The 16,704-nt window shown below is 40.3% G+C and overlaps 1 protein-coding gene across 1 annotated transcript; it reads left to right on the top strand.

The window, feature by feature from the left end:
* Nucleotides 1-297: 297 nt before the first annotated feature.
* LOC130912665 (muellerian-inhibiting factor-like) lies at nucleotides 298-15,974 on the top strand. The gene is made up of 6 exons (XM_057830757.1): nucleotides 298-403; nucleotides 1,536-1,711; nucleotides 1,788-1,893; nucleotides 3,651-3,738; nucleotides 10,257-10,660; nucleotides 14,094-15,974. Exons 1-6 carry the CDS (start codon nucleotides 298-300, stop codon nucleotides 14,492-14,494), a joined length of 1,281 nt encoding a protein of 426 aa, XP_057686740.1. The 3' UTR covers nucleotides 14,495-15,974.
* Nucleotides 15,975-16,704: the final 730 nt, after the last annotated feature.

Raw genomic sequence — 16,704 nt, forward strand, 5'->3', positions numbered from 1 at the left:
GGAGCCCCTGCCCAACTCGTGTCAGACAATGGGCCCCAATTTGTGTCAAAAGAAATGGTGGAATTCCTGCAAGCCAATTATGTTCAACACATTAAGTTGGCTCCCTATAACCTGGCAACCAAAGGCTTGGCAGAGAGGTTTGTGCAGACCCGCAAACATGCTCTCAAAGTATCACAAGAGCAAAGTACACTCCATCAGAGACTACACAAATTTCTCCTCAAATACCGAACATGTGTGCATGCAACTACCAAGGTATCGCTAGCGAGCCTCATGTTTTCTCGAGAGATACAAACTGGCATGGATCTTCTGAAACCACCAAACCTGAGCGAGATTGTTCAAATGGATCAACGGAAGCAAGTCAAGTACAGAGACCTGCATTCCAATAACCGAGTTTTTGCACCTGGTGACTGTTATGGCCCAGAGTTACCGGAGTAAGGAAAAGTGGGCCCCTGCCACCATCATTGCTCAAACTGGGCCTGTTTCCTACACAGTTCAGACAGCTGATGGTGTTAGGTGTCGCCATGTGGATTAGTTGTTGGGAACACCAGACACTACTCCAGAACTGTCTATTGATTGTGATGATGCTAGCAGTGTAAATATACCAGAAATGTCTAGCTTACCGGATGTGCCAAAAATACCAGAAATATCTAGCTTACCAGATGTGTCAAACCCAAACAATCCTGCTGTAATTGTGTCTAATTCAACCAATGCACAAACGGAACCTGAAACGGTATCGGAACCTGTTTTCACAAGCGGAAAATCGGAAGTGACTGTTGAACATTGTTATCCTGCACGTGACAGGCCGCCTGATAGATTGGATTTATAAGTCATAAGTAATGGAGGAAAAACAGGAGGTATTTTTGTGTTTATTTCTGGGACATATTTTGTAAGGGGGGAGGAGATGTGACGTATTTATGTCACACTGCTGTTGCCGTAGTGTGCACTTTCTGTGGGTGTGGTATTACAGTATAAAAGGAATCTCTGTGATGTCTCTGTGATATATATGCTGAGAAGCTTACTGAATAAAGAAGTGTTGTTCCATTCAAGTCTCAGCCTTACATGTACTTAGATTAAGTACATAACAGAAAATGTTGAATTTCAGTGGATGAATGAGACCAATAATAGCAAAGTAGTATCATCAAAGGTAAAATTTTATAAATTATAGATTGAGGGCCTTTTAATTACTTGATTTCAAGTATTTATTTGTTTATTTTAAGATATTTTGAGCTTCCAGCTGATAAAATCCATATTTTTACTTTACTGTTTGAGCAATTTTGTCCTCTTAGCAGTAACAGCTAGCTTCCACTCTTGATAAAAGGGATAACATTAATAAGGATTTGCAACCCTGTTACTGGGATCATGCCAAATATTGTAAATATCAAATAAATAATGTAATTTTAAAAAATTACCGTTTCTCTGCAAGTTGTTTTATTAGCTGTTATGTAGCAGAAAACTAGAGAAGTGAAGGCTTATTTTTCAGTGTTTCAAGCCAACATGTCCATCAAATTTGGAATGACACACGTACTCTTTGTTAGTGTCTTTGGTGGTTGAAGAGAAGGATCAGGAAGTCCTGATGCTAAACTTTGGCTTCCCACAATCCCCTTTGCTCCAACGCAAGCCATTACTGCTCTTGACCTTGGAACATCCGGTCAGCGGAGGTGACCTGGCCCAGATCACATTCACCAGTCAGTCTCTGTGTCCCAATACGCAGGTAGACTCCATCACAGTCTAGACAATTCAGTGGTATACGCATGTCCACAATATTTTTGGTTGCTGTTACTTTGCAGGCGGTGTGCTTATCAGAAGGAATGCAATATATTCTGCTGACAGGACAAGGAGCAATGGGAGACCTAAGATGGAAGCTCTCAATTGAAACAAAGTCCTTGAAAATGAGTATGTTTTCTTTCGTTTTGCTTCGTTATTTTTTTAGATTCATATTTCTACAAAGAGAAAAAAAATATGACAATGCCAACAACTGTAAACTTACACATATTGAGAGGAATGCAAGACAATTCACATTTTACTTGTTCAAGTTGGCTCAAAATTTTGACACTTTGACACCATAGAGTTCATAATGATATTGACGGGGCGCGGGCCGATTAATAGAGGACCTACATTGTTTGCGTGGCTGTCAAAACTGCACGAGTGGAATCGCAGACAAAGAGTTTTTTTCGTTGAAAATTCTCGTGAATAAATGCTTAAATCCCTGAATTTTTTTAGACATGGCCATAAAATCGTCTCGATTCTTGGTTTAAAACAAATTTTAAAAAACGTGCAGTTAGCATTTATTTTACGTAAATATGTCAAAGTATGATGCTAGACTGTCAGTCAAAGTGGCGGCCGCCATACGTAAACAGAGCTTTTTCGGTGAAAATTCTTGTGAATAATTGCTTAAATCCCTGAATTTTTTATAGCTTTGGACGTAAACAGTCTCGATTCTTGATTAAAAGCAAAATAAAAGGTGCAGTTAGCATTTATTTTACATAAATATGTCGAAGTACAATGCTAGTCTGTCAGTCAATCTGGCTGTCTCCACATGTAAACGGAGCGTTTCCGTTGAAAATTCTCGTGAACAAATGCTTAAATCCCTGAATTTTTTTAGACATGGCTGTAAAACCGTCTCGATTCTTGGTTTAAAACAAATTTTTTTTAAAAAAAGGTGCAGTTAGCATTTATTTTACGTAAATATGTCGAAGTACGATGCTAGTCTGTCAGTCAAAGTGGCGGCCGCCATATGTAAACAGAGCATTTTCGGTGAATAATTGCTTAAATCCCTGAATTCTTTATAGATATGGATGTAAAACAGTCTCAATTCTTGATTAAAAGGGGAAAAAAAAAAAACGTGCAGTCAGCATTTATTTTACGTAAATATGTTGAAGTACGATGCTAGTCTGTCAGTAAATCTGGCGGCCTCCATGTGTAAACAGCTTTCCCGTGGAAAATTCTTGTGAATAAATGCTAAAATCCCTGAATTTTATAGATATGGATGTAAAGCGGTCTTGAGTCTTGGTTAAAAGCAAAAAAATGTTGCGAACTATGATGCTAGTCAGTCAGGAAATTAGCGGCCGCCATTTGTAAACAAATAGCTTTTTCTGTTGAAAATTCTTGTGAATAAATGCTTAAATCCCTGAATTCTTTATAGATATGGACATAAAACAGTCTCGATTCTTGGTAAAAGCACAAAAAAAAAAAAAAAAAAAAAAAAAAGGTGCAGTTGGCAACCCTAAACCCTAACCCTACGTAAATATCGCAAAGAATAATTCCAGTGTTGTAGCGGCTAATTTCTCCCATTGACTTTTTTCACGTTTCAAAATGCATGCATGGTACGAAAAATATAATGATTACCTTGAATTCTCGAACAAATCACTCCTGAGACAATCCATCCTGTTTGCATGCGGTACAGCTTTTGTATTTTTTCAACCTAAATCCGGCGTTGGATCCCTGCATGTGTTGACTAACTGCGACCGACTGCGAATAACTGAAGCAGACTGTAGGACAGCTCCCTACTTGAAGGCGTTGCGCAGTGGCTGATGGTTGTGACCCGTCAATACAATTATGAAGTCCATGCCAGATTATTAAATATTTCCTTGAAAAACGATTATTTGCCATACAGATGTTAACACACACTCATTCAAGTGCTCTTGTTGCAGAGAAAAGAATCAAAGAACTTCTTACAGGTGGAAATACTCAAAGCAGCACCGTGACTCCAGTTCTTCTTTTCCCTCGTCAAGACATCAGGTAGTCCTGCTTTTACTTTGGATACAAACTATCATTTCTATCATCCAGAAGCAGATTGGAAAAACTAACAATCTATTACATCTACTCAAGTAAAAGTACTATTACATGAATGAAATTACTCAGGTAAAAGTACTGGTGTACAGTGGTATGAAAAAGTATCTGAACGTTTTGGAATGTCTCACATTTCTGCATAAAATCACCATCAAACGTGAGCTGTTCTTTGTCAAAATTTCTCAGATGAAAAAACTGTCCGCTTTAACTTAAACCATAGACTTATAATGCTAAAACCACTCAAACATTTATAGGTTTTCACATTTTAATGAGGATAGTATGCTAACAATGACAGAAGGGGGTAAAATAGGTAAGTGAACCATCACATTTGATCTCCGCGCTACTGTCACAAGATATTCCTTTGAGAATATTAATCAAAACCCTTACCGTTTGATAAGCGGGCGGAGAGTCGACACCCCCGGCAGAGTTTACAAAGGAATACAGGCCAGGCAGCCGTAGGAACATCCATGGCCCCAACGACTCTAGTTACTCTAAAGACTCCAAAAAATGTCCGGCTATTTATTGGCACATGTCACGTGGGAACAGAGGTGGACACACTGCCTGCAATCTTATTGGTTCACTTGTTGTATGAATCTCGAGTCCAAATAGGATTGGTTTACTTTAATACATAGCCTGAAGGCACTGTTCCTCCATTTGCACTGGCGGTACCAGGCCACACATGCAGGGGACTGAGGCCGGGTAATCGTGACTGTGCCTGCCTTAGGTTGTCCCAGAGTTAGGAGGAGGGATCTTACCCGTCATGGGCTATCCAGCCTTCCATACCCGCCTGTTATAGTCAGGAGTCATGCCAGGTAATCGTGACTGTGCCTGCCTTAGGTTGTCCCAGGTTTTAGAGGGATCTTACCCGTCATTGGCTATCCAGCCTTCCATACCCACGTGGGGAGCGTTTCACAAGTCCCTCCTAGACGGCCCTTCGGCCGCTGGGGAGTCTCGAGCGTCCCTTTTTTTTTCTTTATATGACCCTCTGCATAATCAAGAAGCAGCAGTGGGAATGCTGGGGACAGCACCACCTAGAACCTTAGTGCAATTTATAGGTCTGGTTATTCCAAGTGAAAAACACTAACATTATCTAGCCAACCCAAAAACGTTGTGTTAAGCAAATGTGGATGTGGGTTCATAGTGGCTACGCAAATGGAGCAGGGTCCTATTTGATATAGCAAGTCCCGAGGTATTTCGGCTACAGATGGCGATGTTACCACCCTTAGGAATCTTTCCTCCTGTAAGTGATGTCTACCCTGCAGCCTCCCTCTGGCCACAGAGGATGGTGGCCCAGGATCCGACACCACCTTCGATGCGGAGGAACGCAGTGCCGCTGCGATCTTCCCGCAGGTGTTTCAATCCACCGTCTCCACATCAATCACCAGGCTGAAAAAGAAAACAGAACAAAACGCTTCGGAATGGACAAAGATTGGGCACTCCGAAGTTTGTCCGTTCCGATGATCCATTCCACTGAATAGATATCTTTTGGCAATCGTCCAATTGAAAGGTGGAGTTGAACCTACACCCCATTCACATTCACTTGCTAAATGTTGTGCGATTTTATTGCCGGATTTATCTTCAATTCACTTCAATTTATCAAAGCTCACTTAGTATTCCTTAATACAATCCCAAACTGTTTTCCGAAATTTCCGGTCCCCGCGCTATACCGCTTCCTAGCTGGAACAACAATGACGCTAGACCAAGAATGTTTTCCGAAATTTCCGGTCCCCGCGCTATACCGTTTCCTAGCAGGAACAACGATGACGCTAGACCAAGAATGTTTTCCGAAATTTCCGGTCCCCGCGCTATACCGTTTCACGCTAGACCAAGAACGTTTTCCGAAATTTCCGGTCCCCGCGCTATACCGTTTCACGCTAGACCAAGAACGTCCGGTCCCCGCGCTACTGTTTCACGCTAGACCAAGAATGTAAATTTCCGAAATTTCCGGTCCCCGCGCTATACCGTTTCACGCGAGACCAAGAACGTCCGGTCCCCGCGCTACTGTTTCACGCTAGACCAAGAACGTAAATTTCCGGTCCCCGCGCTACTGTTTCACGCTAGACCAAGAACGTAAATTTCCGGTCCCCGCGCTACTGTTTCACGCTAGACCAAGAACGTAAATTTCCGGTCCCCGCACTACTGTTTCACGCTAGACCAAGAACGTAAATTTCCGGTCCCCGCGCTACTGTTTCATGCTAGACCAAGGACGAAAATTTCCGGTCCCCGCGCTACTGTTTCACTCTAGACCAAGAACGTATTTAAATTTCCGGTCCCTGCGCTACTGTTTCACGCTAGACCAAGAACGTAAATTTCCGGTCTCCGCGCTACTGTTTCACGCTAGACCAAGAACGTAAATTTCCGTTCCCCGCGCTACTGTTTCACGCTAGACCAAGAACGTCCGTGTCCGGTCCCCACGCTACTGAACGCTAGACCAAAAATGTACCGGGTCCCCGTGCTACCACTTCACAAGAACAACGATAACGCTAGACTAAAAATGTACCCAAATGTACACTCAATTTATACCCTGATCAGTCTCAGCATCGCCCCGCTATTCGCTCCCAGCCCCCACCACTCTCTAGGCTAGACTGGGCCGCGAACCCGCGCGCCAACGATGTGCACTCTTTCTACTTTCTTCTGATATTGCGCAATAAACGGTCAACTATTCGCACACGATCCCACGCAAAACATCATAGCCTAATCAGTCACGCAACGATGACTACAATTATCCACACGTCAGCTATTTACGCCTGAGCCTCGCAAAAAAGAATCATGATGCAACACAGCCTCACATTCAGTCTCACAGCAACAACCATACAATGTTTATCATAAAAGACAGCACAATTTCAAATACAAATCAAAGTCATCATACATTGTACCAGTGGCTCACACCAGACCAAACATAAAAACATACAATCGGACGTCGTGTGTAGTACAATCCCCTAACGAATCCACGTATCGGGACGATCACCGCTTCCGCACAAACACGACGCAATTCCATTCCACGGTTTTTTTTCCCACCCAGGAGTTACGACAGCCCCGTCGGTCGACTCCTCAGCTTCTTTCACATCACACTTCCGCAATTTCTTAAACATCGCTATTCTGTTACGTCTCACTCAGTATTACTTTAAGCAACACAACTCAAATTTCCTCAAATCAATTGACCAAATAAAATTCCCAGTATTACTTAATCACAATGACCAACTCCAATCAATTCCAATCAATTTATCAAGTAATACGATGATCCTGTCCGTGACGCCAAAATGTTTTACGAAATTTCCGGGTCAGACTTTTATGAAAGAATTTTCGTTTCAGGTTCGCAGTGAGTAAGCAACAGGCACATTTTTGCTTAATAGACAATGTTTATTGATTAGAAATTGCAAATGAAACTTTTGTGAAATATACGATGTTTAATGTAGAAAAAGGAAAAGGAAGAAAGCAAACAAAGCAAACACAACAACAACGCTAGACATAGATTGTCTTCTAGATCCCCGCGCTGTTACAAGATATTCCTTTAAGAATAACAATCAAAACCCTTACCGTTTGATAAGCGGGCGGAGAGTCGACACCCCCGGCAGAGTTTACAAAGGAATACAGGCCAGGCAACCGTAGGAACCTCCATGGCCCCAATGACTCCAGCTACTCTAAAGACTCCAAAAATGTCCGGCTATTTATTGGCGCATGTCACGTGGGAACAGAGGTGGACACACTGCCTGCAATCTTATTGGTTCACTTGTTGTATGAATCTCGTGTCCAAATATGATTGGTTTATTTTAATACATAGCCTGAAAGCACTCTCTAAGGCTCTTTATTGTCAAAGGCAGATATGTGACTTTTATACATAGCCCAAAGGCACTTTGTTATTTAATAATGATGGAACCAGTGCGGGTCACAAAAAGATTCTCCATACATACCAAAAAATGTTTTACCAAATTTTTCTCCATACACTTGGCCACTCCAGAACGTGTATTTTGTTCTTCTGAAACCATTCTGTAGTTGATTTACTTCTGTGTCTTGGATCATTGTCTTGTTGCAGCATTCATCCTTTTTTTGTCTTGGATCATTGTCTTGTTGCAGTATTCATCCTCTTTTTATCTTCAACTGTCTGACAGATGGCCTCAGGTTTTCCTGCAAAACATCCCGATGAACTTTTCAATTAATTCTTCCATTAACTATTGCAAGTTGTCCAGGCCTTGAGGCAGCAAAACAGCCCCAAATCATGGTGCTCCCTCCACCATGCTTCACGGTGGGGATGAGGTGTTGATGTTGGTGAGCTGTTCCATTTTTCCTTCACACATCACGTTGTGTATTACTCCCAAACAATTCAACTTTGGTTTCATCAGTCCACAAAATATTTTGCCAAAACTTCTGTGAGTGTCTAAGTGCCTTTTTGCGAACATTAAACAAGCAACAGTGGGTTTTTTAGACAGTAGTGGCTTGCTTCGTGGAGTCCTCCCACGAAAAACATTCTTCGCCATAGTTTTACATATAGTTGATGTGTGCACAGAGATATTGGACTGTGCCAGTGATTTCTGTAAGTCTTTAGCAGACACTCTAGGGTTCTTTTTTACTCTCTGAGTATTCTGTGCTGAACTCTTGGCGTCATCTTTGGTGGACGGCCACCCCTTGGGAGAGAAGCAACAGTGCCAAACTCTCTGCATTTGTAGAAAACTTCTCTGACTGTCGATTGATGAACATCCAGACTTTTAGAGATGGTTTTGTATCCTTTCCCAGCTTTATACAAATCAACAATCTTTGATCACAGGTCTTTAGACAGCTCTTTTGACCAAGCCATGATGCACAGCAGACAATGCTTCTCATCAAGACAATTCTTACCAGGTGTGTGTTTTATATTGGGTAAGGCGCTTTAAGCCACTCATCAGTGACCTGACTTCTGTCATTGTTTGCATGCTATCCTAATTAAAATATGAAAACCTATAAATGTTTGGGTGGTTTTAGTAAAGCAGACAGTTTTTTCATCCGTGTGATTTTGACAAAGATCAGGTCACATTTGATGGTGATTTTATGCAAACGTGAGAAATTCCACAAAGTAAAGATACTTTTTCACACCACTGTGTATAAATCTAATTTAAGTAAAATTTAGCTGTTTTAACATTTATTCAAAGTAAAAGTTATTTAGTTACATTTTGCATGTGGGGCAAAGGTGGGCAACAACACTTTTGTAGAAAAGGTTACCGGTACACTTTTACACACTGTACAAAACGGTTTAAGACAAATGAACTTGATTGATTGAGTACTGCTTTCAATGTGATGCAAATTATGTTAGCTATGCTAATTAGCAACATTATGTAGCAGCCATACCATGTTTCTTCAATGCTAAGCACACTAGCTTGTAGCTTGTTGTAATCGCTATTTGAAGTCAGCCTTATAGTACTATTATAACATAATTTAACTTTTTCTGTTTACAACAGTCATAAATAAGAGATATATTGATTCACTCCATTTTGTCTGCGTGCCTTCAATAAACATACCAGTATAGTCAATGGAGCATGTACTTTGAAATAGCTTTAGATTTCGCAATATTTGACCTCTTCTCAAATGGTTTGGTTTGCCATAAATAGTGCTGCAACGATTAATCGATTAACTTGAGTGATTCCATTAGAAACAAGATTCGAGTTAAACTTGGCTGCTTCGGGTATTCGTTTAATTAAAGTGGCGCTGTAATGGTTCGTTTTGTAAGTGTTGGCATTTAGTTTTATTGATTTGGGTGGATACACCGCCCTCTAGTTGCAACAGTGAATCTGATACAACTCATTTCACATGGTTGAATGCTGCTGCTCCCTGTTGAGACCAACATAAGCTATGTTTTGAGTTGAGCTAACAATTTTTTTTAATGCATTCGAAATTTAGTTTATAGGTATTTTTAGCGTTTTTTGTGTGTGTTTTTTTTTTTTTTGTAGAAATGTGTTTGAACCACTGGTTAAGAACATTGTAAAAAATTAAAAAAAGTTAGCATTCTATTGCATTTAAGCTAGCAGAATTTTGCTATGTAAGTTAGCCAATTGTTCTTTTGTTGTACTTACATTGTCATTTTTTTTTTTTTTTTAATACCGTTTTGAGGCTCAGCACAGGTATTTTAATTTATGTTCCTTATTCAATGACTCGACTATTCTAACAAACTAGTTCACCGATTAATTGATTACTAAAATAATCGATAGCTGCAGCCCTAGTCATAAACGCCCTAAATTCAATAATTTTACTGTATACGTCAGAACATTTATGAAATATTCTCAAAATCTAGACAAAATCAGTCTCTCTTTGTATCTCTCTCTCACTCTTTGCCCATCTCGTGCTCTTTTCATTCCTTCTTTTTTTAATGAAAAAAAAAAGTTTTAAAAAATTACAAGTTACACGGACAAAACTACTTAGTAACAATAACAAGACTAAATGTAATTAATTACTTTCCACCCCTGTCCTGAATTGTACATTTTATTTGTCAAAAACACAAGTGATACCGACTCTTTTCGACCCATTTTCTTCCTGTGCGAGCTGCGTCGCTTCCTGAGCGGTGTCCTTCCTCACAACCGTCCGGACTCTCCTCCGCTGCGGCTGGACTCGCTGCCGGCCCTGCCCCCGGTTACGCTAGGCCTGTCCTCCAGTGAATCCGTTCTGGCGGAACTCATCAACTCGTCGGCCCCCACCGTTTTCTCCTTCACGGGCTTCACTTATCACGTCCACCGGGGTGAGCTGGCCATGCCCCCGGGCCTGCTCGATGAGCTCAGGCAGAATTTGGAGTTCAACATGGCGCAGGTCACAGAGGTTCTACGAGACAAGGGTGATAGCCAGAGGAGCATCATGAGGCTACACAGGCTTTGGGAACTCTGCGCTTTTTCCAAGTTGAACCCTGTATCAGGTAACAGAGAAGCGCAGAATCGTGATGATTTTGGAATATACTGTTAGGTTCTTTTAATGGAATATGTGTTAAGGTTTGGAAACAAATGAAATATTTGATTATTTAGGGTGTAAATCATTAAAATATTGATTTTTTTGGAGGGGGGGGCAATGATACGATATTTGCCAATGTTAGTCTGCCGCAATTTTCTTCAATTGATTTAATAGGTTTAAATAAAACTCTTTTCCTTTAAATAGCTGTTCTCAGTCCTTTTAAATGTCTACTGTTTTAGCCAATCAAATGTGAGTATTTCAAATTGTGCCACCTAGTCATCACACTGTGGCTACCCACTCACTGTGCTATGTGCAGTCAACATGGCATAGATTTGCACACACTGCAAATCATTTAGCCTGTCAAATAATTAGGTTCATATTCGTAAGAAATTTAGCCTTCGCCCCATTCAATAATCTGTTTGGTCCCGTCCCCAGCAAAAAGTCCTACAGTACATGTACTTTATGTTGTTATAAAGCCCCATCAATGTTGAGACCAAACCTACGCCCTTGGCAGGCAATGACACTTTGATAGATGAAGTAAAGCAGGCTTTGTCTCAGTCTCATTTGAAGAAAGGAGAATGCACAGGAACAGAAACTAACGAGTGTGTGCCTATTGAAGGGGAAAAGATATCGTCATTGCACACACCATATAATTGTTTGCGTTAGTCTAACACATATATAGTCTAACAAATACATATGGTACAGGTTCTCGTGGGCAACCGTCTAACTGTTTGCATTACTCTAACACACGTAATATAATTAATCAGGAAATAGTATCATTTTCATATTTACGGTAGGACTACACTACTAATATAAAATAAATAGCACACCATAGTTTAATGAGAAGAAATAGAAGGGATACACAATGCCGTCTTATCACAAGATTGACGCACCAACTCTTGCAATCAGCTCTCCCAGCAAACTCCAAGGACAAAGCGCTTTGTCCTAAAACAAGTACAACCAGCCCGGACAGCAAAGTTGATAGCGGGCGTCCCAATCCGCGAATGAACCTTAGCCGCCCAAAACCGGCCACAGAGGGGATGACCCTAAAGCAACACCCGGAAACGCCTTTGACAAGGCCCGTCTCAGCAGACTTTAAAAAGACTGGACACTGAAATAACACAGATTTTTTGCTGCTCGGAAACATGTAGCCTTGTTTTAGATCCAGAGTTGTCCCTCCGTCGTCTGTTTTTGCCTTGTTTTTACCATTGTCGACGAATAAATTGTCAACCTGTTTTCGGTGAGTGTTCTTCAAACTTTTGAAACATGGAGTCAGTATAGAGGGTTAAAATAAGAGGACACGCAAAGTTCTGCCTTCCCGGTCGGTGCGCGCAGAGGCAGCGTCGGCCGAGCGGGAAGGCAGAACTTTGCGCGTTCATCGCCAAGGGACAGCCCCCACGGTTATATACTCACCCCAGCTGACGATGCTGTGTTTCGTCAAAGTGAATGTTTTCCGGTCTTTTTGAGTTTGAGAGAGTATTTAAATGTTAGAGATATTACCCTGCCTCAGACGTCTCGACAAGCATTAGGGAAAAACTAAAACATGTGATTACGTGATATATTTTAAGTATACCACGTAGTCCCAGATGTATTTGATTAAGAATCTTTACTTTTATTATTTTATTTTCACTTTCTAATGATTAACTTTCCTGAAGGTACAACATTACATTTTAGACACTTTAAAATCATGGTGATCTACACATAGGCTAAGTCGTTCTATGCTTTAATTAGTGAGTGTTTTAAAAGATGTGGGCGGCTCTGTATTCTTTTGAGTTGAACAGATTACAGCTACACTGGGATCCACTCAGGGGGAGGGCAACCATGACTGATCCGGACTGGGAGAAAATAAGGACCCTTTTCCCATTTTCCCTATTCCCATTTCACCCATTTCCTAGGAAGCGACAATTGATTATGGAAATAAATTGGTTTAGTGTTATGGTCCCTGTCGCTATAGTGCTCTTGTTTATTTGTTCTTTTTTAATATTATTTTTCACTAAAAGGTTTGGATTTTCTTTCCTTTTTCCCTTTTATTGATTTCACATGCGGATGTTGCTGTTAGAAATGTGGTGTGGAAAGGTGCTCTTGACATTGTTGGTAAATGGTGGGAATACACATTGTTTATGTAGTAGGGTTTTATTTTTTTCGTCACCTTTTTTCGATCTTTTGCAGTCAAATTTGGGTTTTGTAATTCCTCGACACATGTCATATAAGTTCACTGGGTTGTTTTATATTTCCACAATCACAATAGATTCATTTTTTGTTCTTGGGATTTTTGTTCAAAGACTACTATTTTTTCGTTAGGTTCTAAATCATAGTACTCGGTAGATTTGGGCCATTTTTAAGTCCCAGCTTTATTCTTTAGCCTTTAGCCATTTTTTTGTCATTTGGGGTGGAGAATATAACTTTTATTATTTTGATATATATTTTTTTGATTAGGATATTTATTCATTTTTAGCTACTTTAAACCTCTTTCGAGTACATCAGCCTTGATGTTTTTTACGCATGTGATGTGACTGACACATGTTTGTCATACAATGACTGCGCTTGCAAGCGTTGTCATTTTCCGTGTTTGAACATTAATTTCTCCGATTTGATAGTTCTAAAAAAATCATGATTAACATAGTTGGTTAGCAAAAATGCCAAAACTCTTTTTCAATTAGATTTGGCTTGAGGACAAACACGTTTAAAGCGCCTATGACAGCAAAAAAAGCATGGTTTTTATGGTCCTGAATGAAATTGACCGCTTGGATGTCTGTGGAAGCGATAGCTATATTAATTAATTTTTTTCAAATACTGCGCTATTAAAATGTGTGACATCTGGCCAGAGTCTGAGACTGAGGAAGAAGGCAAGTGTGACGTCAGCGGACTAATCATCTTCACTACAGCTATTATTATTTTTATTATTTCATATTCGATTTTCCGCAAGACTGTTATTAGTCATGGCCATACAATTTATTTAGAAATCGGGGAAAAATCTTTAAAAAATCTTTAAAAATACTTAAATTACCTGTAAAAATATTAGAGTAGAGGGATAAAAACAATGATGACATTTTGCAGTCTGCTTTCTGTCGCCTTTTTCTCGTTCTGAATCTTTCTCCTCCATTGGGCTCAATTCAAAATCTGCTGAAATCGCTACTCCGCTGACGTCACCACCCAGATGGAGGCGCCAAAGCACTATAATGACAGTGGGGGGGAGTGGGGGTGTCTAAATGGCAAACTTAAAGACTCATTTCTCGTCATAGTCTGTGTAGTAGAATCCTCTCAAAATATGATTTTAATTCAATAATAATGCTATTTAAGATGTTTTTAATGGTGTCATATGCACATTATTAATGGTAAAAGATAGAAAACATCAGCATATGCGGAAGCTCAAATATTTAACTGAAATTTCTTACCCACAGGAGAAAGCCAGTACAGCGCGTTCCTTTTGTTGAAGGCCTTAAAAATGGTGAACCGTGAGGTTTTACCCAAACCGAGGGTCACCCGAGCACAGCATGAGCCCTCAACCCAGAGGGATGCGTGCCGGTTAAAGAGCCTCACTGTTTCCCTGGAGAGTTTCCTGGTAGGTCCCAACACGGCAAACATCAACAACTGCCACGGGCTGTGCAGCTACCCGATGGTCAACACCAAGAACCACGCCGTATTGCTCAACTCTCATATTGAGAACGGCAACATGCAAGAGCGGGCGCCATGTTGTGTTCCAGTCGCCTACGAGTCTCTGGAAGTGGTGGACTTTGACCAGAATGGCACGCAACTCTACAAGCACCCAGATATGGTAGCGACGAAGTGTGAGTGTCGCTAAAGCTAAGTCTGCCTAAACCAGCGTGTCTGCTTAATTTGCGACAAATGCACTTCTCGTAACTCACTGGCTGTCATTGACTGTGAATGATTGTTTCAGTGCCATTGACAAAGATAGATATCCAGTCCAGTTGACATTTGAAATGATCGCTGCCACCCTCCCAGTTCAAATGAATTGAACGTCTATCGCCATCAACGGCTGTGAATTGATTAAAGGATCCTTTTATTCACATGTATTTACAGAGCTGGATCTCCATTACTGTGGCGATTATATATGCATCTCGATGCCCTGCCAGCGATACGATATAATTTGCGATACACTGAATCCCTGCCCGATAGGATACTTACGATTAATCCATGTTTTCGATACAATGCTATATGATTCATCCTCCGTCCGAATTTGATATGCTACAATACAACCTATTCCCGATACGATGCACTTCAATAAAGTGCGATACACCCGTTTGTGATGCTTTTTGATAAATTAGTTCAATCAAATGCGATTCATTGGGAAGCAAAAATGATACATCGTATTTTATCTACTAAGCAGGCAAACAAAAAAAATAATATGGCAATTAAGTATGTTACAAAAGGCTTTGGTTTATTAATATAAGAGTAAAACAAAACAAATAAAGATAGCTTAAAGATGCTGTGCGTGTAAACATTACAGTAACATTAATCACTCTCAATGAGTGACTTAAAGTAACACTTTGCAATGTCTACATACCTGTCTGCCAGACAAAACCTAAAATGAAATGCACACAACTGCTTGTGCAAAGAAAACCACAAACAACTTGGCAGTGACATCTGCTGTAAACTGACCACTCTCACTGAGTGTCTTAAGTGCAATGTCCATCTATATCCCAAATAGTAATATGAAAAACAATAACAAGTGTACGGGGAAAAACCCCTGTGACCTTTTTGTGACCCGCACTGGTTCCACCATTATTTAATGCACGTATATATAACAAAGTATATATATAACAAAGTACGACTGTGTACTAAAGCACCATGGGTTCCTTCCTTATTCCATCATTGTTACACAACAATAAAGCGCCTAACCATGATTGGACACGACAATAAAGAGCCTAACTATGATTGGACAGGCAGTGTGTCTCCTGAGATCAGGGGTTGGCCCCCTCTGTTCTCACGTGACCTAGGCATATAAGAGCGGACTTTTTCCGGGCCACACTTTAGGGTCGGTTGTAGGACTTCACGCGTAGTCGCTCGCCCGGAGTTTCCTCTGCTCAAACCAGGAACGTTGTGTGGCCCTCCGTTCATTGTCGACACGGTAAGAGCTTGATTTTAATATCATAAAGGAACTCATTGCGCTTTGGTGTTAAGATATCTGTGTTAGCTTCGACAACTAATCCATATCTAGCGCCATTGTTATGTGTGATTGTGTGTTTTTAACTGCTTTGTAAGGGTTTTTGACAATTCAGACCTAACGTTGTAGTTATTCTCGAGTTTTGTCTTTGCTTGCTTTTGTGGGACTGTAATCAATTAAGAGTTATTCTTGATTTCGTTTCTGCTTGCTTTTGTGGGATTGTAATCAAATTAAGCTTCATTTATTCATTTCATTTACAATTTCTATTCAATAAACATTGCTAATAAGCAAAAGTGTGCCTGTTATTCTACTCACTGCGAACCTGTTACGAAGTTTCTTTCATCTTCCATGAAAGTGTGATCTCGATCACTTCGTAAAAAACCTAGTAGTTACGAAACCCGCTACGAAATTTCCCTGTAAGTCGCCGACATTATTTGATACTGTAATTGATTATAAGCAGTATCTACTATTATTTGACACTTTAATTGACTATAAGCAGTGTCTACTCAAAGAATGCTTGTCTGATTGGATATAACAGACAGAGTAACCCGTTGTAGCCTGGTGATTGGGTATCAGCCTCGCTGCTGTTCATTTTCGGTGATACTGTGATTGATCATAAGCAGTGTCAGGGTTGTTTTGAGGCATTTTGGCGACCCGGAAATTAGGGTTAGGTTAATAAGAAAATATGTCATCTCCCTAGAGAGATGACGGTGCACGGGCAACAGTCATCCAAAATCAGGTAAAATTATCCCCATTAATTTTCCATTAAAATCCCTATAAAACAACTGCTAAAAGTGTACAAGCTAAAATCATTTTTAAGCTGTGAAGGTAAAATTTGAATGCAAAAAGATATAAAAAATATTCAAAATTGCAATAATTTCAACAAA

This window comes from Corythoichthys intestinalis, chromosome 1, assembly GCF_030265065.1.
Source record: "Corythoichthys intestinalis isolate RoL2023-P3 chromosome 1, ASM3026506v1, whole genome shotgun sequence".
Lineage (NCBI taxonomy): Eukaryota > Metazoa > Chordata > Actinopteri > Syngnathiformes > Syngnathidae > Corythoichthys > Corythoichthys intestinalis.